This window comes from Arvicanthis niloticus, chromosome 1, assembly GCF_011762505.2.
Source record: "Arvicanthis niloticus isolate mArvNil1 chromosome 1, mArvNil1.pat.X, whole genome shotgun sequence".
NCBI classification, from domain to species: Eukaryota; Metazoa; Chordata; class Mammalia; order Rodentia; family Muridae; genus Arvicanthis; species Arvicanthis niloticus.
Window position 1 is genome coordinate 137,031,306 of NC_047658.1, and position 25,271 is coordinate 137,056,576.

The 25,271-nt window shown below is 43.8% G+C and overlaps 1 protein-coding gene and 1 long non-coding RNA gene across 3 annotated transcripts in view; both read right to left on the reverse strand.

The window, feature by feature from the left end:
• The window catches only part of Ermp1 (endoplasmic reticulum metallopeptidase 1), a 35,428-nt gene extending 15,728 nt beyond the window's left edge, over window positions 1-19,700 (reverse strand). The window contains exons 1-8 of one of the 2 annotated variants that reach the window (XM_034510741.2): window positions 19,309-19,700; window positions 17,393-17,694; window positions 11,786-11,913; window positions 10,699-10,804; window positions 5,779-5,925; window positions 4,704-4,796; window positions 2,091-2,300; window positions 302-522 (exon numbers count right to left, since the gene is read on the reverse strand). In XM_034510741.2, the coding sequence (XP_034366632.1) occupies window positions 302-522; window positions 2,091-2,300; window positions 4,704-4,796; window positions 5,779-5,925; window positions 10,699-10,804; window positions 11,786-11,913; window positions 17,393-17,694; window positions 19,309-19,628 (1,527 nt within the window). In that variant the 5' untranslated portion in view covers window positions 19,629-19,700. The remainder of the gene's footprint in view (window positions 1-301; window positions 523-2,090; window positions 2,301-4,703; window positions 4,797-5,778; window positions 5,926-10,698; window positions 10,805-11,785; window positions 11,914-17,392; window positions 17,695-19,308) is intronic. The other variant, XM_034510734.2, reaches the window with a different exon arrangement.
• Window positions 19,701-24,380: 4,680 nt separating this feature from the next.
• Window positions 24,381-25,133, reverse strand: LOC143441127 (uncharacterized). The gene is made up of 2 exons (XR_013108346.1): window positions 25,083-25,133; window positions 24,381-24,635 (listed from the first exon to the last, which is right to left on the reverse strand). It is a non-coding gene; the product is annotated as an uncharacterized LOC143441127 (long non-coding RNA).
• Between the last annotated feature and the right edge of the window lie 138 nt (window positions 25,134-25,271).

Consider the following 25,271-nt stretch of genomic DNA (forward strand, 5'->3'; position numbering starts at 1 on the left):
CATGGAAACATAGCTACAGAACAACAGTAGAGGCAAAGAGCCAGAGCCCCACAAGCGAGCAAGGCTCACGGCCGCCACCGTTCTAAGCACTGCTGAAAACACAGCTTTGCAACTTCACTTGAATTCTGCACCACTTCTGAGAATAAGCAAACTCCAGGAAATTAACACAACTGTGGCAGCACTGTCTATAGCCAGCTGAACAATGTCTAATAGCTCTCAAAGACCATACACAATAATTTCACTTGTTTGTCTTCAGTTCATGAAAGCAGAAAAAAAAACAATAAATACATCAGCCACTTACCACATAATAAAATTTTTTTGCAAGAGTATGGATGAGTATTATTTTGGCGACTATTGCAGTTCCATACAGGCAAACGGCGATATAAAAGTAGTTATACCATGAGAGAGACTGTCCAATGAGAGAGACGAACACTGCTATAATGAGAACTGTAACAAGGCTAGTGAACCAGCTAATAAAAGTGATGCCAAGTCCACACAAGAAGTCTTTCATGTAATTAGCATCTAAGGAAGAGAAAACAAAAAGTTAATCTTCATCAAATCAATTACAAAACCAGTTACAACAAAACCAGCTAAAGGGGCAAATATTAAAACAAAAATTCACTACATAATTGAAAATATTTAAATGCCATAGTTTAGAGAATGGTCAAACACAAGAATGGGGTAAGAATAAAGGATGATGTTCAAGGAACACATTGAGAGTCCAAGGATATTAACAATTAAGAGATGTCTCACAGAAATTCAGATACCCTCCTTACTAGGGAAAGAAATGGTAATCCTTACTTTTAGGATGTTCCATTTATCAAAATATTAGGAAGAATTTGAAGAGAAACAGTTCCATATAAGCTCTTGCTAAGAGACAGTAGCATAGGGCTGGCAAGACAGTCCAGCAGACGAGTGCACTTGCCATCCAAGCTGGTCAGCCTGAGTTCAATCCCCAGACCCCAGTGTACTGAAGCCACAGCTGTCTATTGACTTCACACATGCACACACAAATACATAGGTGAATAAATAAATGTAAAATGTTTTTTAAAAAATAACATTAGAAAATAATGACAGGGAAAAATAACTGGTGACAGAGAATTATTTCAATTGCTGCTAAATACTTATATTGTAATAACATTATGAAAACTTAAGCTCTGAAACATTTCAAGCAGAAATGATTCAGGCAGAATGGAAGCAGAAAAGTTGCGACTGCATCCATTTCAGGACTGTGTGCTGCTGGCCAGTAGCATAGAAGACTTCATGAGCCTTTTCACTATCAGTCAGTCTATAGGACCCACGGGATAGCTCAGCAGGCCAAATTAATGAGCTTGGTTTGAGCCCCAGGACCTGCATGGTGGAAGGAGGGAGCCAATCCCCACAAGCTGCCCTCTGACTTCTATACTTGTGCATGTGCCCACACCCAAACACACAAAATAAGTATTTTAAAAAAAATAAAAAGTCAACCCCTACAAACCTTTTTTTCTTTTTGGTTGTGTAAATTTTAGTTTTAACACATGTTATAGACTTGATCATAGTATAAAATATTACTGAATTTCAAGAAACTACAATTTGTTATTAATAAGTAGAGAAACAATTCTAGCAACTCCTTTGTCTTTCCTTTGACAAGCAAACATCCTACAGTACTGACAGTCCATTTCAGTATTGTTAGTGATTTCACACCATAACAAGGGACTGAGTGAGCACACTGGTGAATGGGCGATGGGCAGCCCAAGGAGCAGCCTCCTGCTGAGCCCTGCAGGGCACAGGGCATGCATTGCATAACAGGGCTTAGCCTTACTTGGCCCTGCCTTCTGCCATGGCCCTGCCTTCCATAGTTTGGCTAAGGCAGACAATGCAGCTGACTTTGCCAGTTTCAAGTGAGTGCATAAAGACTGTCATCTTCACCAACCCTCAAAGGATAAAGAGCATACTGACTAAATACTTATCTAGGAATTTCTAAAAAATGTAAATCAACTAACAGTCTCCGAAGATTCTATACTTTCTTGAAGAAACAAAAACAATGGCTAAAATCTCCTCAGCAAATCCCACCCTCATTCCAGAACCACACTTTAAAGGGAAAGACTTACTGTGTTTGGGCCGCAGCAGTTTCTTTCCCAGGTACAGAACAACAGCCATAACCACCATGTAGTTTATTATGGAGCCGACCCGAGACGGGTAGGCAATGACAAGCAGGCCGAGCACATCGAAGAACACCATGTTTCCGTGTCGGTACTCCGACGAGGAAGCCAGCATGTCAGACGTGGCTAGGTATTTAAGAACTGCTAAAATGTTGTCACCTTTTATTAAGAAAAATAACAAGGTCTAGTAAGCTACTCCACTGTGACTTCCAAATGCAGCCACATGAAGCACATGGATCAGGCTCTATCTGAAAATGAAGTACCAGGAAAGCATGAGCAGACACCTCTTCCCATCTCCCACTCCGCTCCCCTTTCTGGCCAGATTTCCCAGAAAAGGCCCTGCTCCTGCTCTCCTTCCCCCACTTACCTTGGCCTCTAACACTGCTACTCCCTTCCTCATGGATACATTACAACCACGGGACACTAAGACCAGAAATTCAGTGGTAAAACAAGAAAAAACGCCTCTCATGAAGTTGTTAAAGCATGCTAAGAATTATTACAGGGTTTAGAGAGATGACTCAGTAGTTAAGAGCACTGGCTGCTGTCCTAGAGGACTGGGGTTCAATTCCAAGCATCCACATGGCAGCTCACAACTGTCTCTAACTCCAGTTCTAAAGGATCCACTGTGTTCAGAGACATGCATACAAGCAAGACAGCAATGCACATAAAAGTAAATCTTAAAAAAATATCATTAGGAAGGAGAGGCAAAGGCAGGAAGATCATGAATTCAAGGCCAGCCTACGTTACATACCAAGTTCAAAGCTGGCCTGAGCTGTACAACAAGACCTTGTCTTAAAAATAAAACAAAAACAATTTTCCCTAAAACTAGCTAGAGAGTTGGCTCCGGGACTGGTGACACGGTGCTTTCCTGGAGTACATGCACAAGGCCTGGGTGTGATCCCCAGTGCATCAGGGTGACAAACCAGAACAAATAATGAAAGGCACAGCTAGGAAGGGAGAAGTGCAATGTCACAGCTAGCCTGAGCTACAGAGTGAAATCCTACATAAGAAAAAAAAAATGTTTTTAAGGTGAGCCAGGTGTGGTGGTGTAGGCCTGTGACTCCTGCTTCTGGAAGCAGAGGCAGGGGGTTGACAAGTAGTGAGCACTGTATCCTGGTCCCTGCCCTACACATTAAGTAAGAGTGGGGAGGACTGCACTAAAGTGCTCAGATTTTTGACATAACCATGTCCATGAAGAGAGGAAAGTTACACACACACACACACACACACACACACACACACACACACACAAACCCTAGATGAGAGACCCTTCAGATGATATTCCAAATGCACCTATCTCCCAGCACTCACAGGCTCGACTTTCTGTATAAGTGACTGTTGGAGACCAACTCCTCACTCTGCACTCCATACCATAACTGCCAGACCATAACACTTAAAAACACCGTAATTAGCTCATTAATGAGCTCCCCTTAATGAGACCTTCAAGGATTCCTTACTCCTCCAGGTTCTTTGAGTTTACACATTGTATATCCCATCACATTTTTATTTACTGGGGTGCTACACACCACTGCACATATCCAGAGGTCAGAGGACAACTTTCTGGAGTTGGTTCTCTCCTTCCACCATGTGGGTCCCCCCTGGTTGGCAAACTCAGGTTGCTAGGTTTGGCAGCAGGAGCCTTTATCTGCTGAGCCATCTACTCAGCCAGTTCTCAATGCTAGGGATGGGCTCCAGGCCCCGTACACGTGAGGCAGCTCTCCACCTCTAAGTCCTTGATAACCTTTGAAGCCATCTGGCATCCTTCCCCCATATATTTCAAGCTTATCCCCTTCTGTTTCTGAAAATACTACTTCCATTCTAGTCTGACAGCATGGCATACCACCCATCCCCTCCCCAGGTCCCTCCTGCTCTGTGCTGGGCTTTTACTTAAAAGGTCATCTTCTCTCCATAGCTCAAATCCCTGTCAACCCCCTCAGCCTCAGATGGGTCTCCCCTAATGCCTCTAGATCCCCGGGAAGCACTGCAGTGCTATCTATGTAAGCGCCTCATCTGTTCTCCCCACCCACCATGGGCTCCATGTGCCATTCTCTGCTTTCATCTGGTGCACAAACCCAGGTCCTGATGCTACTACAGTTCATAGCATTCACTTGTCTGCTTTCTTTACTCTTCAAGAGCCCTACTGCAGCGTAGGGCCGCCCTTGTAAATTCTCAGTGAATCCGAAACCCTACCACAGCCCTCGGCCACTGCTTTGTGAGTATTCACAGTGAGTCAGACATCAAAGACTAAAGTCCAACACTCATCTTTCCAACTCCGAGTCTGTCACCCACTCTGCCACTTACTGTCTCTCCCACACAGACTATAGAACGTACGCTATAGATCCTTAATAGTTCATCATTGTATATCAAAAGCCAAACCTGGCCGGGCGGTGGTGGCGCATTCCCTTAATCCCAGCACTTGGGAGGCAGAGTCAGGTGGATTTCTGAGTTCGAGGCCAGCCTGGTCTACAGAGTGAGTTCCAGGACAGCCAGGTCTACACAGAGAAACCCTGTCTTGAAAACAAAAACAAACAAACAAAAAAAGCCAAACCTGTAAATACCAACCTGCTCTCTGAATGGAATCTATGAGGATTCTGTCCGCTGTGTCATACTTGGTATGGTAGATGTATCCATTTTCAATAAAAGCTAAGTCTATTCCTAAGACAGACAATGGAAAACGTCATCTTACTTTAAAGATCAGACTTGTGTTATCAGACTTTCTGACTGATATATTAAATTCTAAAAGACAAAATGTCAAAACAAGAGGTTGTTTTGTCATATTCATAAATGACATAAAACCTTTTCTGTTCTTACAAAATGTAGAACCAGGGGACTAGGAGGAGGAGGGGGCTAATATTGGGTTGTAAAGTGAATAAATAAATTTTAAAAATCTATAACTATGGTCAATAATTTAGAACATTATTAAGGAGCCGTTTTAAGTCATATATTGGGGGAAGTTTTGAGAATGGAATTTGGGCAGTTAAGAGCCAAATTTAAATTTGAAATAAACTGTAGAAATCATCAGAGGAGTTGGAAAAGCATGACAGACATAGGAGTCAAAACCCTGAGGACTCCTGGCATCTTTGGAGAATGAAGTGCTTACCAGGTCTGTCCATCTCCAACACTGGTGCACGGCAACACCATAGAGGAGGCAAGCATTTAAATTACCACAGGGCTTTGGAAAGATAGTATCAAAAACTCTACTTTCCTGACTATGGTGATTTGAATATGCGTGGCCCAGGGAGTGTCACTATTAGGAAGTGTTGCCTTGTTGGAGGAAGTGTGTCACTGCGGGTATGGGCTTGTCCTAGCTGCCTGACAAGCCAGTCTTCTCCTAGCAGCCTTCAGATGAAGATGTAGAACTCTCAGCTCTTCCTGCTACCACACCTGCCTGGACACTGCCATGTCCCCACCTTGATGATAATGGACTGAACCTCTGGCTGTAAGCCAGCCCTAATTACATGTTGTCCTTATAAAAGTTGCCTTGGTCATGGTGTGTATTCACAGCAGTAAAACCCTAACTGAGACAGTGAGTCAAAAGATAAATATCTCACATATAGTGTTCTCTCAAGCCATTACAACTTTCAAGAGATGTCTGGTTTTTGTTTCACACAACACCCTGTGACCACAGACAGAATACCTGGAATGTTCCCAAAATCCCTATAGATTCGAAAGTCGGTATCAGAAGGGATGATTCCACTCTGAAAAACCTCCTGAGCCACCACAGAAGCAAAAGGGTGTTTAGCTGCTGAAACGTAAGCCTGGACCAACCAAGGATTTTCAGGGCCTGAAATGAAACAAAACAACACAACACAGGGTTACTCAGATAGCTCTGTTCAGCAGGCCACATGTGGTTGCCTGCACTGGAGAAATGTGAGCGAGAGCTGACTGGTGAGTACACGGATTCCTTTAGGGATGATGATCAATGTTCTAGGAGATGCAGAGTTGCTCAGTGGTTAGAACTTTGCTGCTCAATTATCAGGAGCAGGGCTCAGTTCCCAGCACCCATGTCAGGGGCCTCAAAGACACCTCTAACTCTAGCTCTGAGGGATCCAATGACTTCTTCAGACCTTTTTGGGCACCTGCATACCTGTACACACATTCACATACACATGAGCACATACACATAAACAAACCTTTTCTTAAAATGCTCTAGAATTATGATAATGGTACACAACTACATGGAAAACCTAAACCACACTGAATCTTGGTAAACTATAAGACATTTAAATTACACCTTAGTGGAGCCATGGAATAATTTTATATATATATACATATACATACATATATATATGTATGTATATGTATATATATATATATATTCTAAGATGGCAACAGTTACAAAATATTATTCCATTTTAGGGAAATAATATATGTATATGTTCATGTGCATAATTACTCATTTTTTGAAAAAAAAAAAAAAATCCCAGGGCTAGAAAGATGGCTCAGTGGTTAAGAGCACTGACTGCTCTTCTAGAGGACCAGGGATCAAATCCCAGCACCCACATAGCAGTTCACAATTGTCTATAACTCCAAGATATACATGCACACAAAACACCAATGCACATAAAGTAAAGGTAAATAAATTTTAATAAACTTACATAAGAAAAATTACTTTAAAATCCCAAAAAGTTATAGAGCAAATTAGCACTGGTTTGCTCAGAGTGGTGGGAAAGCCCTGAGCTTTTGACTTACCAGATTTCTTGTACTCGGTAGAGCCTGAATTTTTCAAAATGAGACATATGTTAATGGTTTAATCTGTTTAAATTTTATAAGGTTATATTTTGTTAGCATCTTCAAAAATAATGCCATCAAGCACTTGATGACAGTGCTGGTCTGACGAGCCACTCTTTCTGACATTAAGGAAGAGTGATTATTCCAGCCACCAAAAGCTCCCCAAATGAGGATTTCCCTCTCAAGTGACAATAAAGCTCTGGAAAGTACAAAGTGTTTTATCTGAAAAGCCGGGAGAAGATAAGTCTCACCACACAGAAAGAAAGCCGAGGACAGGGCCATCTGGCATGCAGTCTCAAACACAAGTCTAAGTCTGCCAGACTGGGGTGCCTGTTCTATTAGTCAAAAATGGAATCAATACTAGGAATTTTCTAGAAGATAGAGCCATAAGAAAGCCAGTCTTCTATAGGCAGTGATGAGTTGTGAGAGCCATCCTGAGAAACACATTAGACCATCAGAAGGTACATCCAAAAGTTCTCAGGCACACACTTAAACCATTAATATAAGCTCAAAACTAGAAGCAAAGAATGGTGTAAAATTCAGATAAGAAGGATGTTCCCAGCAAGTCTGTTATGAGTTCCTTCCAGGGGAGTAAATCTTAAAATATGCTCGTTTTAGAATGAGTAAAATGTTTAAATTACACATATACTGAAGGAGGTACTGGGGTTTTATTATCAAAGTAACAAATTCACCGGGAACTATTTAACAGTACAGAGAACTGCAGAGCAGAGGGCAGTGATCAGCTCTGCACCTAGCTTCACAATGCAGTGGAAAGCTCACTAACTCTTGATGCTCCTCCCCCAACCACTGCCACAGCCACCCTGACCTAGTCCTGCCAGCAAACACCCACCGTCTACCTGTAACTGGTGCTTTGTTCATTTGTTTCCAGATATGTAATCATTTTAAAATTCCACGTTGCTGGAGATTTTTATCTAAAGCCGCATACATTTAGTTGAGGAGTAAGGACTTGGGTCTAATCAGAGCCAGCAAAAGGGAACACTCATAGATGGTAACAGACTGCCTTGAGCTGAGACACCATTTTAGGGAAGTGTGCTCTCATCTCATCAAACTATCTATGTAGACTGTACTAAAATATGCAGAGAAAAACATCAGGAGTCATTTGGACTAAACCATGAGACTGGATGATATCCAGGTAGCAGCGGATAGAACAGGTGCTACATAAATTAAAGGCATGGAGATGAAGGCACTCAAGTTTACAGTACACCTCTGACGGGATACACAAGACACTGTTGCTCCAGCGGGCCTGGGATTTCACAGCCGCTGAGACTCCTTGCTTAGCATTCTCTGCTGCCCCTTTCTGATTTGATGGCTGTTGAAGGTGTTCCTCCTGCATCAAAAAAATGGGGCCAAAGCTGATAGCAGCTACCTATTCCTATAGATATTAGAGTTCGGCTGCTCCTCACTGAATAAAGAGAAAGTAGAAAGACTGAGAGCTGAAAAGTCTGGCTGTATCTCACCTTGTGACCTTGAACCTCAATCTCTCTCTGTCTGTCTCTCTCTGTCTGTCTCTCTCTGTCTCTGTCTCTGTCTCTGTCTCTGTCTCTCTCTCTCTCTCTCTCTCTCTCTCTCTGTGTGTGTCTCACACACACACACACACACACACACACACACACACACACACACTTCCCTAAAATGGCGTCTCAGCTCAAGGCAGTCTGTTACCATCTATGAGTGTTCCCTTTTGCTGGCTCTGATTAGACCCAAGTCCTTACTCCTCAACTAAATGTATGAGGCTTTAGATAAAAATCTCCAGCAACGTGGAATTTCAAAGTAATTATATATATGGAAACAAGTGAGCATTTTAATTCTAACTCTGTGTGTGTGTGTGTGTGTGTGTGTGTGTGTGTGTGTGTGTGTGTGTTCAAGGTGTCCCTATGTACCCTTAGCTGACCTAGAATTCAGAGAGCTGCCTGTTTCTGTCTGCCACATGCTGGGGTTAAAAGCCCATACCACCAAACTGGCAACCCTGATTTTCTTAAAGTTGTAACTGAAATAAAATACAGGATCATTTTAAAAGTTTAAAGTAAGTTTGAGAGAGTATTGAAATATGGTACTGTTTAGGTTATAAAAAAACACTTAGTACTTACTGTAATTTTTTTTTTTTTTTTTTTTTTTTGTGAGACGGGGTTTCTCTGTGTAGCCCTGGCTATACCAGAACTCACTCTGTAGACCAGGCTGTCCTGGAACTCAGAAATCCACCTGCCTCTGCCTCCCAAGTGCTGGGATTAAAGTTGTTTGCCACCACTGCCCAGCCTACTGTAATTTCAAAACTTAAATTAATACACTTAAAGATGCTACAGAGTAAATTTCTAGGACCTCACTCATGTCCTCTAGCCCCTCTCACCCAAAACACTACTCACTATAAGACTCCTGACAAGTTAGGCAGGGTACACGCCTGTAATCCCAGCCTCTAAAGGTAGAGGCAGAGGATCGGATTCCAGGGCAGCCAGGGATGAGAAATCAGACTGTCTGACTCATACAACAGAGGCAGCTTTTGACCAAAGCTTTATGTGTGGCAGGAGCAGACAGAAGGTGGGCCTTCCAAAGTCAGGTCTTAGCAGGCCCTGCTGAGCAAGTCTCAACTCTGCAAAGATGGCAAGTACATGATGTTCAACAGTTACACCCTATCATCTTCAGGAATGCATAATCCTAAAATTAAAACTCTGGCTATTATACTTACTGGATTTTTTTTGACATTCAAATTATTAAGTGATGAAATTAAATTCTTTAAACTGTGAGTAAATTTTCTCATTTTAATTCTATCATTTTAAAACCCTTATATCCTAATCATCCATAATTAATAATATTCACACTGTATTATGTCCTTATTTGCTTCTCTGCTATGTTGCTAAAACACTAGCCAAAAGGAACTTGGAGAGAAATGGGCTCACTTGGCTTACAGGTTATAGAATCCACCACAACAGAAGCGAGGATAGGACTCCAGTCAGGAGCCTGGAAGCTGAATGTAAAGTGCAGGCTATGGGACGGCTGCTCTCCATGGTTCGCTCAGCCTTCTTACAAAACTCAGGGTTCCCTGTGGAGAGTGGTACATCTACAGTGGGTGGGCCCTTCCATAACCAGCACTAATCAAGAAAGCACCCACAGACACACCCACACACCAATCTGATGAAGGCCATTCCTCAACGGAGGCTCTCACTTCCCAGATAACTCTAGTTTGAGTCATGTTGTCAAAAACATAAATAAACCAACCAACCAGCACATATTACAATACAGCTGCTGACTGTGAACCGACTCTGAGTCTGAGCTGCTCCTGTTCCAATCCGCTGTCACATATCAACTATAAAACCTTGCAAGTCAAACTCTCACCTCTAGTCTCCATCCAGAGAGTGGAAGAACAACAGCATGTGCTCATCACACCTTGAAAACTAAATAACTGAGTGTAATATTTGCATATAATAAGTGCTATACAGGAGTCACATGCTCTTTACATTATTTTGCTTTTAAAAATTAATAAAGAGAGTCAGGAAGGGCCCTGGAACTCAATGGCCAGCCAGAGTAGCTGAATGGATGAGTTCCAGGCCCAATAGGAGGCTCTGTCTCAGAAATGCAATTGAGGAAGACATCTGATGTTAACACCTCTGGCTACCATAAGCACGCACACAAGCACACAGTGCAGATACATGCACACACACATACGTGTACACCCATACCAATGAACATATTACCATACACATTCATGCCTTAAAAATAAACCTCATGCAAGAGATTGCTCATTAAAATGATTGTGTACACTGAAAAAATTTCCACTGTCCCATTGAACTGCTCAGTGCACAGCCTCACATACCTGTTTGGAAAACAAGTTCTTTCCCTCCAACACCTGCAGCCTCCAGGTTAATAAATGCTCGAATCAAACTGGCCCAGGGATGTTGAGTAATAAAACCATGGCTTGCCTTAATGAGGAAAGAAAACAAATGTAGGTTAAACTATGTCTTTATTCTGCTTATTTGCACGCAGAATGGCTAGCTGAAAAGTTAGGGACTATGAGGGCAAAATGACATTTCTCAAACGCAGACTCTAAAGTTATCATCCTGTACAAAATGGTGGGTTCAGTTTGCCAAGTGGAAAGTCACTGTGAAAATATGCGAACATTAAGAAGAAAAGACAGGAAAGATAATCAATATGGTTAAGCATTAGTGCTGTGTGCCTTCCTCAGCTCTCTGAGCTCAGGGATTTAAAAAGGTCAGGAGAGGAATGATGCCATTGAGAAGCCCTTGAATCAAACTCTTTTCTGGTTACAGCGACACTCAGAAAGCTGAGTCAGGAGGATCACTAGTGCCAGGCCAGCCTTAGGAGACTCAGCAAGACCCTGCTTCAAAGACTAGAGCAAAACAAACAAACGTGTCACATCCTAGGAGGCTGAGCAGTTCCCAGCTGAGGTTTTTGTTTTGTTTTGTTTTGTTTTTTGTTTTTTGAGACAGGGTTTCTCTGTGTAGCCCTGGCTGTCCTGGAACTCACTCTGTAGACCAGGCTGGCCTCGAACTCAGAAATCCGCCTGCCTCTGCCTCCCAAGTGCTGGGATTAAAGGCGTGTGCCACCACCGCCTGGCTAACTTTTTTTTTTTTCCCCATGAGACAATGGGGGAGAGTCACACAAGAAGTGGGAGACAGCTGGATTCAAACTCAGGAAGAAGGGCACGCCTGCCCTCTGGAGGTGGCTGTCCAAGGCGTGCGCCACCACTGGCTTGCTTCCCAGCTGAGTTTCTAACTTACTGAGTACGCTACATGTATGGGTGTTTTAAAACCACTGCCAGGCACAGTGTTTATTCTGCATATTATTTTTATGATACTATTCATATTACTAATAAAACACATTGTTACCAATCATTATTACTTTCATCATTATTCAACCCAAATACTTAAACCAAACCTTACTTGTAAGACATTTTCCTCTGCGCCATTAAAGAGGAACACCACAGCATGCTGCAGGGGTTCTGGAGATGCTGACATGACCCGGAGGACTTCGAGCATCACTGCACAGCTAACTGCATCGTCACTGGCACCTTGGAGTCAGAAAAACAGAGTTACTTCTCAGAGTTTCAGTGTTTTTCCTTACTGCTTTGGGATGGAGTTTCCCCTCAGAGGAGCATCGTGATAGCTGCATGACCAGAAGCATAACTGTGTCATCACAGGGTGACAACTATGCTCAACAAAGACAAGTCCTGTAAGAGTCTTGCCTGGGCTCCTCAATGATGTGATTGGTGGAAGCATGTGTTCAGTACACACTCAATAGCTGTGGCATCAATTAGCCAGATGGAGCCTAAGCCAACTAGAATTTATCCTCATGCTCCATCCTCTGGGTACTTCTGGTACTCGTGGCTTTCTCCTCTCTACCATAGTCTTTCAAAATCATAAACACTACAGCACCTCACATTTACAGAGGGAGTAAGACTAGATGCTTTAAGGTTTTTCAAAAGGGATCAAGTAATGGAAAAGTACAAAGGCACCTGAATGGGAAGACACTGAAGAGTAAACTGCCTTGTCTCAGCACTGAGAAGTATAGCAGATACTCCAGCCTCGACATCAGAAAATCACCATATTAATAATTAAAGATTATGAAAAGAACTCTAGTACTCTGAGTGCTTTTTAATGAAATCTGTTGCTGTAACATTTTTATGTGTTTATTTTTTTTGGGGGGGGGGAGGGGGACACTTGCCACAGTGCACATATGAAAGTCAGAGGACAATGTGCAGGGCTTCATCTCTCCCTCTGTCATGTGGGTCCAAACTCAGGCAAGCAGGCAGCCTAGGTGGCCGGCACCCTTAATCACTGGGCCGACTTGCTGGGCCCCAAGTGCTGATTTTTAAAGCACCATGAGCGGCAGTTAAAGGGACTGGCTGGCTATCTGATGACAGTAGAAGGTTATTGCTGAGTTTTCTAAGTGAGGTATCACATGAAACCGTTAGCATGTTCGAGGGGAACCTCATGTTTCATCAGTGCAGACTGAACTACAGAGGAAGCAGTGCAGCCAAGAGCCACTCAGAGAGAAGCAAGTAGGAGGGCTGAGGTGGAAAAGGGAGTGGGAGGCACGCCGGAGTTCAGGAACAACTCTGTTTTCTACTGATCTGATTCTTTTCAGAATAGGAAGCTTACGGGGCATTTAGAGTACGGAAACACCATAACTCAGGCAGCAGCACTTCCGGGGGTGTGGTGAGTCAGGGTGCCACAGTGTTCAGTGAGTACTCAAGCACAGAAGGATGTGGGGCGGATTCTGTCTCTGTCATGTGGCTCACTGTTCTCTGGTCTAGAAAGCAGACTGATGACTCCACCCCACAGTCTTTTTGCACAGATTTTTCAAGTCAACATGTGTTGCCTGGCACCTGGGAACCATCCTTGGTTAGCTTTCCTCCTTCTCTCTGAAAACTGAGGGGAGGCTCTGTAACCAATAAAACACTTGCTTTAGGGCTCTGTTGAATTCTAAACCCTACTTCTGCTCAAAAAGAAACAATATTAATGACACTAGTCTTGGTGATTATTGGACTGTACTTTAGTCATTAGTGAAAGTGAAACAAAATAACAGTTACCTGACCACTGTTAGAGCCCGGGGTATAAGCTGATGTAGGCAGTGTGGGCCATGTCTCAGAAAACACATGAAATAAACATTTTCTTTTCCATTTGAGACTGTTATTTTAAAATGAAAAGCAAACAGTAACACCTCTCTTTATTCAAAGTGAAATGAACAACACTTACCTTTATATTCAGAGCTGTTTAACAAGTTAAACTTCCCACTCATCCTCCCTACTCTAAGGGTACCAGTGTCTTAGACGAGAACAGGAAAGGGTCATAATGCCTTTGAGAGTGACGGTAGAAAACAGTAAGAAGGCTAAGTGACAAACTGACATCCTTTTCCATTCAGAATCACCCTGAAAGTGAAGCCATCCCAAAGTAACTCAGGTGTCTCTTTTACCAAAGACCTGGCACCACACAGCAGACCTAAGAAGATAAATGAGGTCCTTCTGTAGGTAACATTACTTTTAATTGTTATCAATTCCCAGATCCAAGTATGCTTAATGAGAACCTTAATGCACACAGGAAAACAAGCACAGCTATGCAGTCCTGTGAGCCCAGCCCTGGGGTGACTTAAGCAGAACTCCTGGTAAAACTAAGGCCAGCCTAGACTGCACAGTTCAGGATGTCTCAATAACACTCCTGAGGCTGGAGACAGCTCAGTGGCAGAACATGTACAGGTGTCGGGTTCTACCCCCAGCACGACATGCATGCACAAAAACATACTCACGCTTCAGTGAGCTCATCCACAGAGAGGATTCAGGTGACAACTATTTGGTGTGTGAATGGAAGGCTACTCTTAGCTTATTATTGATAGATATTTCCTTCATGCCATCAGTATGAGTATTATAAAATTTTACGTAAAAAATTATTTCTAAACTAGAAACAGAGTAATAGGGTCAATCTGAGAAAAACAAAACTCTTTCTAGTCATTTAAACATGCATGGTGGCACACTCAGATGGGAAGATTCAAGGTCATCCTCAGCTACATAGCAATATGAGACTAGAGCCGGGCAGTGGTGGCGCACGCCTTTAATCCCAGCACTTGGGAGGCAGAGGAAGGCGGATTTCTGAGTTCAAGGCCAGCCTGGTCTACAGAGTGAGTTCCAGGACAGCCAGGGCTACACAGAGAAACCTTGTCTCGAAAAACCAAAAAAAAAAAAAAAAAGCAATATGAGACTAGCTCAAGGCTAGCTTGGGCTACATGAGATCCTGTCTCTAAAAAGGGGGGAGGGGCTTAAAAATTCTAATGGCTCTCCAAAGATTCTTTTCATTAGTGGACTCCAGATGTAATCTATATGCCTGGCTCTGTGTAAACAGCAGCAGAAAATGCCATTCAAAATATGTTTCTGTAATATAAGGCTCTTTGGTGTTAAGGGAAATCTGAAGACACAAAAAAGCTCTCTGCTCTCCCCCCATTTGTCTAAAAACAGAACATAAATCTATGCAGGTGTTCCACTGCCCTGTCTACCCGGAAGGACAAAGGTTAGTCTCCAGAGACAACCACAGGCCCTGAAGCACCTACAGAAGGCAGGCTTTCCCAGCTGGACTTGCCAGTCACGTCCTTCCCCACAACTCACTGCCCACACAGACTCTAGGCCCTTTCTCCTTTTTGTGCTTTGTAGGATGTTTTGCTTTGGTTCAGGATTTCCTCCAGGTTGGTTTGTTCTGCACTTCTGCAGCACTGAAGACAGACCCTGGTGCTGGCACAGGCTACGCAATCGCTCTACCACTGAGCTACACCCCATCTTCCCCTTTGTCTTGTAACTTTTCGAAAAAAGTATTGTTCTTTGATGAAGACAATATCCAAGGCAGAGAGCTGAGCCACCTCTTTGAAATGACTCATTTCCCCTTGGTATCACAAAGATACATCTGCGCAAACACAGCAATGGCCTGTCTCCTTTTCTCTTACTATCTTCTCTCACATAAGAATATGAAAGGCAACGGGGAGTCAGGAGGGGATTCTGCATTTGATGGGTACCTGCATATCCAGTCTTTCTAATACAATGCTCTTACAACCACAGCATTTATGTGACCCTCTTCAGAATTCAGGCATCTTAATAGTGAGCACAAGGTGACTTTGTCTAGTGTCCCTGGCAGAGTTAAGGCACATCTGCCTTGTTTTAAATGACTGTGTGGAGACTGATGTCTGAATAAGCAAAATATATTCTAAATGCTAAGAAATACCACAATATCATTTCATCAAGTCAAGGCTACTTTATATCTTATGTGACTCTACATGGTTATATTGGGCCTGCTATACATTCAAGCAATCCAGAAGTATTGCTATCAACAGTACGACCACCAAAAGACTTTCTCTGAAAGACACTATCCCAAAGTTTTACTTATACTTAATCTTTAAGCAACACTATTAGGAAATTAGCTATTAGTTTTTCATTTAACAATAAAGAAATTAAAGATAGATTAAGCTAAGCAGTATGCCGAAAGAAGGCCCAATATTCAAGATATTCTCCTCCTAGTCAGAAGGCCCAGCACCCACCCCATCTTTGTGTCTATTAGTGACCAGTCAGAGGAATCTTCTTAAGTGTACAATGTCAGGGCACCATTGTCAAATGCTGCTTTCTATTCTTAGCTGGGTTTTTTTCATATTTTATTTGTAAATATTTATATGAGCATATAGAGAAGAAATTTTAGAGATAATGGGTGTCAGTAATTTAGACGGACTCCTGTCTGTCTCATAAAAAATTATGAGTCATGGAAATTTACATACATGATAAAAGATTTCAGAATTTAATACAATGAGTAGGCTTCATATATTATGCCAACGGTGACTTTGTCTTACTCTGTAATACTTTACAAAAACATCACCACATCAAAATAAAAAAATAATCCTTGGAGTTGTAGAGGTGACTCAGCAGTTAAATCTGCTTGCTGCTCCATCATGAGGGGACCAGAGTTTGGACGCCAGAACCCACAACCATCATGACTGTTCCCAGATAACTAAACCAACATCAAGGAATCTGATACCCTCTTCTGGCCTCCAAGTACGCAAACACATATACATGAGCATATAAACACACACACACACAATATTTAATAAATACATATTTTTTAAAGCAAGAAAGAATCCTTGTGGTCCATTACTACATCAGTACCTCTCCATTCTGGGAGAACTTGATCTCCAACTTTCAGGCTAATTGAATCCCCCCATCCCATGCTACCACTGTGGACTGTGATGCTTTTCTGTGAGACTTATGTGGAAGCTTAATGCTTCTTTTGGTTTAAGTTTTGGCTATAGGCACTTCAACCAATACCCTATCAAACAACTGAAGAAAGTTTTAAATGCTTTTCGAATCACTGCCCTTGACAATGTAGCTTATACTTTTTTTGTGTCACTCCAAGGACAAAAAGACCCAGAGTCTACAAATCATGTTTCTGAGAAATCTTATTTTTAAAACATTCAATTTAGAGGATTCACACTGATTTGACATATATGTATTGTCTTGGACATCAAGTTTTCTATCTTGCCAGTGTCTATTCAGAACACAATATTAAGTATTCTACCAATATGTCACACCTTCAGTGGACCATAATTTTAACTTTTTAAGTGAACAGAAAACAACAACTTATATCTTCTAATCCATGTATCCCTTAAATACAGAGATCGTTACCTAGTACCCCAAAAGCCTACTGCCACCCTGTGAACCCTGTGAATAAGCACTTATAAGTGGACAGCCACACTGATAAACTGAAGATAAACTTAAGTGTACCAAAAACATCTCATGTATTGTCATGGGGCTTGTGTGCCACTATTTAATAATTACAATAACAGTCGTAATGAGCTTAAGGGAATATTAAATTGTTAGACTCTAAACTGGTAGTAAACAGCTTAACTTCTATCACAGTGAGAAAATGCTGGACAAAGAAAAATGGTCCTTACATGGGGCTAAGTTAATAAACTTTCTAGGCTGTATCTTTTTGACTTTAGATGACTAAATACAAGTAAGTACATACCCGGTGAATTTGCCACTGAATCGAAGTGACAGTTAGCCAGGACAGCATACTTGGCTCCGTCTCGGGGCTCCAGCTTTACCACGACATTAGTGATGTTGTCATAGTAGCTTGTAAAACCCCCCAAGAAGTCAATGCTGAAGGAGCCAGTAGGACGCTGTATGTCTACTGAGATGCTGTGACGGCTGTTGCTCTGCGCTTCGATCAGCTTGATCTGCTCCAAAAGGTACTGGACCGTCAGAATTTCATTTTCTGTGCTTCCTGTAGTCCTGGGGCCAATGGCCGTTATGTGTTCCAGATAATTCCTGGAAACAATCAAAAGGACGATGATGACAAAGGCCCGCAAACCTAACATCAGCACAGCTCGGAACAACTCTCCACTGTGCTTCCCTCCTACCTCAGAAAGTTTAGTTCTTCTGACCTCTCGGGGGGGAAAAAAAAAATCACTGTGCCTCCCCTCCACCTTGAGACATGATCTCTAGCTGTCCAGGCTCTCACTACATCGACCAGACTGGCCTTGAATTCACTGAGATCCCCTACCTCTAACTCTTGAGATCTGAAACTAAAGGTGCTTAAAAAAAATTTTTTTTTTAAACATCTCAAGAAAGTGATCTGGAAACTTTATCATTTTATACTGCATTCCTGGAACTAATGCTTTCAAACTTTTCTCCATTGACACCATATCAAATCAGTACCAAGACCAGACCTTACGTTCGGTACGTATGACTGCCGAGGCAGGACAACACAGCTTCACTGGCCTGGCTCCTACTGATAGTTATGGATTGGCTGAAGCCATCAGTATAGCCATGCGATGCCATCAAGTAGGCATGATAAACTTCTGAAAGGAGTAAACGCAAGCCTCTTGCTGTACACACCAAACCTAATAACTTCAGTTCAGGCCAAAATTAACCCTACTCCAATGGGGGAGGGATGGGACAGGAGGGGAGACTGAAGGTGCCATCCAAAAATCTCTTCAGAAAAAGCATCCAAAGAAGCAACTTTTAAAACACAATAGTAGCTGAAAACTTTCTACTAGAATTCATCTGATTTAAGATACAAGTAGAATCAAAGAGTTCATATTTCCAAGTACACCTGAGGTCGTTTAAAAAAAAAATTTTTTTTTTTTTTGAACCGTTGGCCAGTAGTGGAGGTGCAGGCCTTTAATCCCAGCACCTGGGAGGCAGAGGCAGAAGGATTTCAGTGAGTTAGAGACCAGCCTGGTCTACGGAGCGAGTTCCAGTCAGGGCTACACAGAGAAACCTTGTCTCGAAAAATAAATAAATAAATAGAATAAAAAATTTAAAAATGTTGAACCCCATACAATCTGTAGTTCAGAAGAGCCACAGACCATCTGCGACCTTCAGAAATTAAAGGCATAATTCTGAGTGGATGAGTCTCCCTCCACAGTTTTCAGATTTGCGGGCTGTGGTCCTCAGAAAGGTAGCACATACCACATCCTTTCCAGCACCATCCCAGAGAGACTTGGTAAAGCAGCACAAAAACCTCTCTCTCCATCTCATTTTAAATGCAGAGAACTAACCAAAGTAAAAAGTGGAAGTTGAAGAGAGGAGAATGGATGACTGAAGCATGTGAACAACCAATCATCTGCAGGAGGAACAGAGTGGATGATAGAGCAGACTCGATCGATCTGGCCACCCCGAGAAAGCGAAAGAGGGAGCCTGGCAAGCCCGGGATACCCACAATTCAGACCCCAGAAGGACGCGCAGGACCCGCCCACTTCCCACAGACGTGCGCCCAAGGACCCCGGGACTCTGCACACAGCAGCGCCGGACTCCCCCGCCTAGGGCACAGTGGCGCTGGGCTCACCCGCGCGGGACCTGCCGAGCCGGCGCTCCCCCACCCCGGGCTCACTCGCCTTGGGGCCGCAGAGGACTCGCGGCCGGGCCGATCGGCCGTACCTGGCTTGGCGCGCGTCGAACTCGCCCTGGAGCCCCGAGGTCCGGCTCAGCACCAGCCGCTGCAGCGACAGCTGCACGAGCGCCCGCAGCGCGAGCAGGTAGAGTGCGAGCGCCAGCGCCGTGCGCGCCTCGGACAGCGCGGTCTTCGCACCCCGGCTCCCGCTGCCGTTCTCCGTCCTCCCCCGCATCCTCCCGCCGCCCCTCTCATCCTCCGGAGCCGAGGCCTCTCTCTGCGGGAGCGACGCGGCCGCCTGCCCCTCCCGACGCTCCGCGGTGCCGCGGTGCCGCCGCACGGCCGCTGACTCCGAGCTCCACTCCATGGCGGCAGCTGCCACCACCAACCGCCCCAGCCCGCGACAGTCCGGGCCACCGCGGCCTCCGCAGCGCCTCCTAGTGAGCGGACGGAAACTGCAGAGGGTCAAATTTCTTCTGATTGGCTGGTCCGCCTAGCTGTTCCCTGGTGCTTGAGTCTGAGATCTTTGGTGGCACAGACTGGCACCCAACCTGGTGCCAGCAGACTGTCAAAGGGAAAAACACCTATAAACCTAGAACTGAGCAGCCCCAAACATAGAAAAGTGCAAGACCGCTTTAACAGAATACACGAGGCATTTATCCTGCGCTGGGTTGATGAATAGTAGGAAAAGTGGGATTCTGGCTACCAAAACAGTAAAACTTCACAACCTGGACTGGAGGAACAAAGCTGTAATCCTGGCACTAGGAAGGATGGCCACAGGAGGATCCCTGTTTTGCGCCGATATACATAACGAAGATCCTGTAAAAAAAAAAAAAAAAAAAAAAAAGCATTTCTAATCCAGCATTCAGGAAGCACGAACTGGATTTACACAAATTAGAGGCCTGCCTGGTCTACATAGCGAGTTCCAGGCCAGCCAGGACTAGAAAAAGTGAGCAGACAAAGGAGGAAGGGAAGGAAGGAGGGATACACAGAATCCCAATAACCAGGGCTAGTGCTGTCTTCATTTAACAGATAAAAATACCTATAATTTAATGAATAGTTGCTGAGTCAAGCAGTATCCTAATTACAGACTCTGAAAAGAAAATATCTTTGTTCCCATTTAATACAGAAGAACACAAAGACAGCAAATGAAGAGCGAATGGGCTCCCAAGACAGCATTCTGCTCTGTTCCGTGGACACACAGGGCACTCTAAAAACAAAGGCTCGGAAAAGATATTCTTGGGCCAACAAGATGGATCAGAAGGTAAATGTGTTCGTTCCCACTTTCCCCCAAAGCCTGATAACCTCAATTCCATACTAGGCCCATGGTAGAAGGAGAGAACCAACTCCCACAAGGTGTCTACTGACCTAAACACACAGGCATATGCACTTACAAACATACAATTCACACAAACACACACGCAAACACATCATATAAACACAATTGTGCTGGCTAGTCTTATATCAACTTGACACACAAGCTAGAGTTATCTTAAAGGAAGGAACTTCAATTGAGAAAATTATTACATAATATCTAGCTGTAGGGGAGACTTTCCTACTTAGTAATGGATGGGGGAGAGCTCAGCCCTTTGTGGGTTGGTACATCCTTGAGCAAGTTGTTCTGTGAGAAAGTTCTGTGTTCTGTGAGAAAGCAGGTTGAGCAAGTCATGAAGAGCAAGCCAGTAAGCAGCATCCCCCACCCCACCCCCTCCCCTTGCCTCTGCATCAGCTCCTGCCTCCAGGTTCCTGCCATGTTTGAGTCCCTGTCCTGACTTCCTTTGGTGAAGAACTGTGATATGGAAGCACAAACCAAATCAACCCATTCCTCCCCGAGTTGCTTTGGTCATGGCATTTTATCATAACACTAAGTAACCCATAAGAAACACACAATAATATAAATAAAAATGTTTAAATGTCTTCAGAATAAATGAATAATAAATGAAAAGTTAGTCTTCCTTCACTATCACAGTAAGTGGCAAGAAGCTGGTCACTGGTTTCAGTGGCCACACTAGCAGCTGACCAGTCTTGTTTCTGCTTGCTGCTGCCTTGAGTCTCTTAGATGCTAGGTTCCGTGGCCCAAGCATGTAATGGCTGAAGTGTTCTAAGGCATTAACCTAGAAACCCACTGAGAAAACACACTGCAGGATTTTGACTGAGTGTGTGTGTCAGATATATGATGTCCTGCCTACCTCTCAGACCCAGCCAGGTGCAGAACACTCCTGCAGCCACATTGGCCTCTCTTAAAGACTTCCAGTCCGCCATTCTGCCTTCACAGTGTCTTTGTATATGTTGTTTGGATCACCCAAAACACTTGTTTCTTTCCTTAGTTACCAAGCTATTCTCTTCAAATCTCAATGGAAGTGGTACTTCCTCAAGCAAGACTCTCTTCATCCAGCTAAGCCCACACCCCCTTGTGTCCACTCCTACAGCGCCATCAATGCCTGTGACTTCATGGTTCCCTCAATCCACTGGAGGCTCCATAAAGGCAAGAGCCTTGTCTAGTTTTACTTGGTCTTTGATGTCTCCTAAGATGTAAAATAACATGTACTATTCACTCAGTATGTCTGGACACATGGAACTTCAGTTCTATAAGATCCTTTCTAGTGAAGTTCTGAAACCAAAAACAACACCTATCTTATTATTTTACCACCTTATCCATAGTTTTTAGCTTCTGCCCAGTCTCTGGTCATCACTCACTATGTGCTTATTGAATGGGTGTACTGGCTGGTTTTGTGTATCAAGTGGCACAAGCTGGAGTTATCACAGAGAAAGTAGCCTTCCTTGAGGAAATGCCTCTATGAGATGCAGCTGTAAGGCATTTTCTCAATTAGTGATGAAGGGTGGGAAGGCCATCATGGGTGGTGCCATTCCTGGGCTGGTAGTCCTGGGTTTTATAAGAAAGCCAGCTGAGCAAGCCAAGGGAAGCAAACCAGTGAGCATGCATAATTGTGTCAAAAGCTTCCTTGTCTCTAGGACTACTCCACCTCACACTAAGATTGAGTGGGAGGAGTCTGACATTTGTTCCAGTGCCAGGCTCTTGGTTTGTAGCAGCAACAAATGCTCTGAAATAGTTTTAGTCCCCTCACCCATCCGGTTATACATACAGGGGACACACTGGGATGCTTTGTGAGCTATAGCCCTAACACACACACACACACACACACACACACACACACACACACGTGGGAAGCAGCTCCGCTCTAGCCATTACAAGGTGGCGCTTGGCATAGGCATTGCTTGAGAGAAAAGACAACTCCATATATGGAGTTGTATTCGCTGAGAGGTGTGGTTACCCGATCACCCCACCTTGCATCATTGAGAATGGCCAATCACCAGTGACTTCACGGCAGTTGCTGATAGGATGAAGGCAATGCTTATAAGGGGCTGTGGGAGCTGGGGAGGAGAGAAGAGAGAGAAAAGAGAAGAGAGAGAGAGAAGAAGCTCCTGTACAGGGATAGCTGAATAAACTGCTTTGAAGAAGAACACGGTTGCTGTTGCCTTATTCTGCTGGTCCGACGTGGGTAGCGACACACACACACACACACACACACACACACACACACACACACACACACACATCTATACCTTAGGCCAGGCATAAGTAGATGAACTTATTCCTTCTGCCACAAGTTTCTAAGGAAAGCTGGCTTCTATCTAACCACCAGAAATCCTTCTAGAGTCTACCTTAAGCTAAACTTAGGGTCAATTTTGGATCAAGTCAGTGGGTCTACACTTTTTTGAATGTGTGTGTGTGGGGGGGGGGGGGGATGGGTTACCCTTGGGCCTGACAATGCTTGGTCTGCTTCCTAAACAAAGCACAATTTCTTTGCTGATGGAATTGCACGTTAGGATGGCAATAAAAAAAAGACACCCAATTATCATTCAGACTTTTGCTTCTAACTCTCTAAACTTAGTGTCCCAGCCTATCGGGAGCCCCACAGCAATTACTCTGACACCTAGTGAAGATTTATTTGGGTCTGGGAAGACAATGTTATAGGTGTGTTCCAATTCCCCTATAATCCCAGCATGCAAGAGGAGTCTGAGGTAGAATGATGGATGTCTCAAGGCCAAGTGGGGCTAGACAGAGAGAACCTGCCTCAAAATGAAAGACAAACAACCATAACCCTTCACCCTATGAATAAGACACTTCCTTTGCTTTTTCTAAAGAATCAGCGTTTGGGGCTGCACAGGTAACTCAGAGAACCGCTGCTCTCCGGTGGCCCCCAAGGCAGCCATTTGTACTTCTAGTCCTAGGGCATCCAGTGCTATCTTCTGGCCTCCTCGGGCGCGAAGATGTACACACCGTGCGCAGACATATCTGCAGCCGAACACCCAAACACAGAGAGTGAAATGAAATAAAAGACTCATCATCTCTGCGGAAGAGCTGCTTCTTTGCCTTAAAAAGCGGAAGTCGGATATTCGAACAGTGTGTGGAGCGGAAGTGCGAGGGGCTTACTAACATCAGTGTACAGCAAAAGGAGTTTTACTGAGACTGAACGTGGGCTGGCTTCTGTCTCTGGAGCTAAGAAATCTTAAAATTCCATTTCCCACAGTCATTCGTGAGTCATAGATAACACATACATTTTGTCTGTTTGTTTGTTTGTTTGTTTGTTTGTTTTTTTAGGGAGGGGCCTTCTATAGTGTATCCTGGCCTTGAACTCAGCTAGCAGTGGCTGACCTTGAGTTTCTTGTCCCCTTCCCTCTTCTTCCAGAACGCTAGGATTTTAAGGCGTGCATCTGGGCCAGGTTTCTGCAGTTCTGGGGATCAAATCCAGGGTTTTGTACCTGCTAGGCAACTCTACTACCACTGAGTTATTTACTATGAATATCTAGGTATTTTATATATAATCTATATTATTAATATCTAGATATCTAGTTATTTTCATACCTAGATTGTTGTGTTTTTTTTTTTATTTTTAACATTTAGTGAAGTGGGAGGAGGTATATACCACAGCACACAAATAGAGATCAGAGGATATCTTGTGGGCATTGTTTTTTTTTCCTGGCACATGGGTGCCAGGGATTGATGTCAGGCCATCATACTTAGTGGCAAGTATTTTACTCCCTGAAACTGTGGGTTGGGATGCAAGCCAAGAAAACTCACTTCAGAGACAGAAGCTTAAAAATGAAAGCTTTGTTTTCTGCACGAGCAGGGAGGTGGCCAGTTCGGGATCTAAACTGGGTCATTGTACAACATTCATATAGGACGGGAACACAAAGCAAGGGGAGCTGGGCAGGCTGTTGCAATCATATTTTGACACAAGGGGTTAAGTAAGGCAGTCAACATTGGTGACTGGGCCTTATCCATGTTATCTGGTTTCAGGGTCCCGAGTCAGCCTGCAGGCCGGTCCTCTCCTGGACTCTGGCCTGGAATCTAGAATGATAAGGAAACAAGGGATCGGATAAGTTGCACGTAGTCAGTTAGGTCAAGACAGGTAACACATTTACTACTTGTGTCCCTTAGTTTAGATAATGGAATATGTCAACTTCCCTCTTTACATCCTTTACTGGTGAGCAGACAAACATGAACCATCTGAGGAAGCAGGACAGGGGCTGGACCCGCGGCCTGGGAACACCAGCTCAGTTTTGGCTCTGCCAGCAGGATGTTCCTGAGATGGCTGGACTGGGGAAACTATCTCCTAACAAAAGAAGCATCATACCAAGACCTAGATTTCACGCATTTCTCTTTTTGAAGGTGAAATCCACCTCACACACAATTAACCACATTCAAAGTGACCGTTTAGAACATTTCCATCGTCTTCAAGCCTGGCACATCCACCTGGTTCCAAAAATAATTTGTTGTTGGAAAAATTCCTCATACCTGTTAAGTAGTCATTTTTGTCCCATCCACCTGCCTCTGTACCTCGGTGTTCTGCCTCTAGAAGCTCCCTCCCCCACCTCCCACCATGACTCACGTGACTCACGTGACAGCTGGCTCTGGCTGCTTTCTCTAGAGTCCTGTTTCCAAGGCTTAAGGCCACAAGAGCTGGCTGGTACTCACACTTCCGTC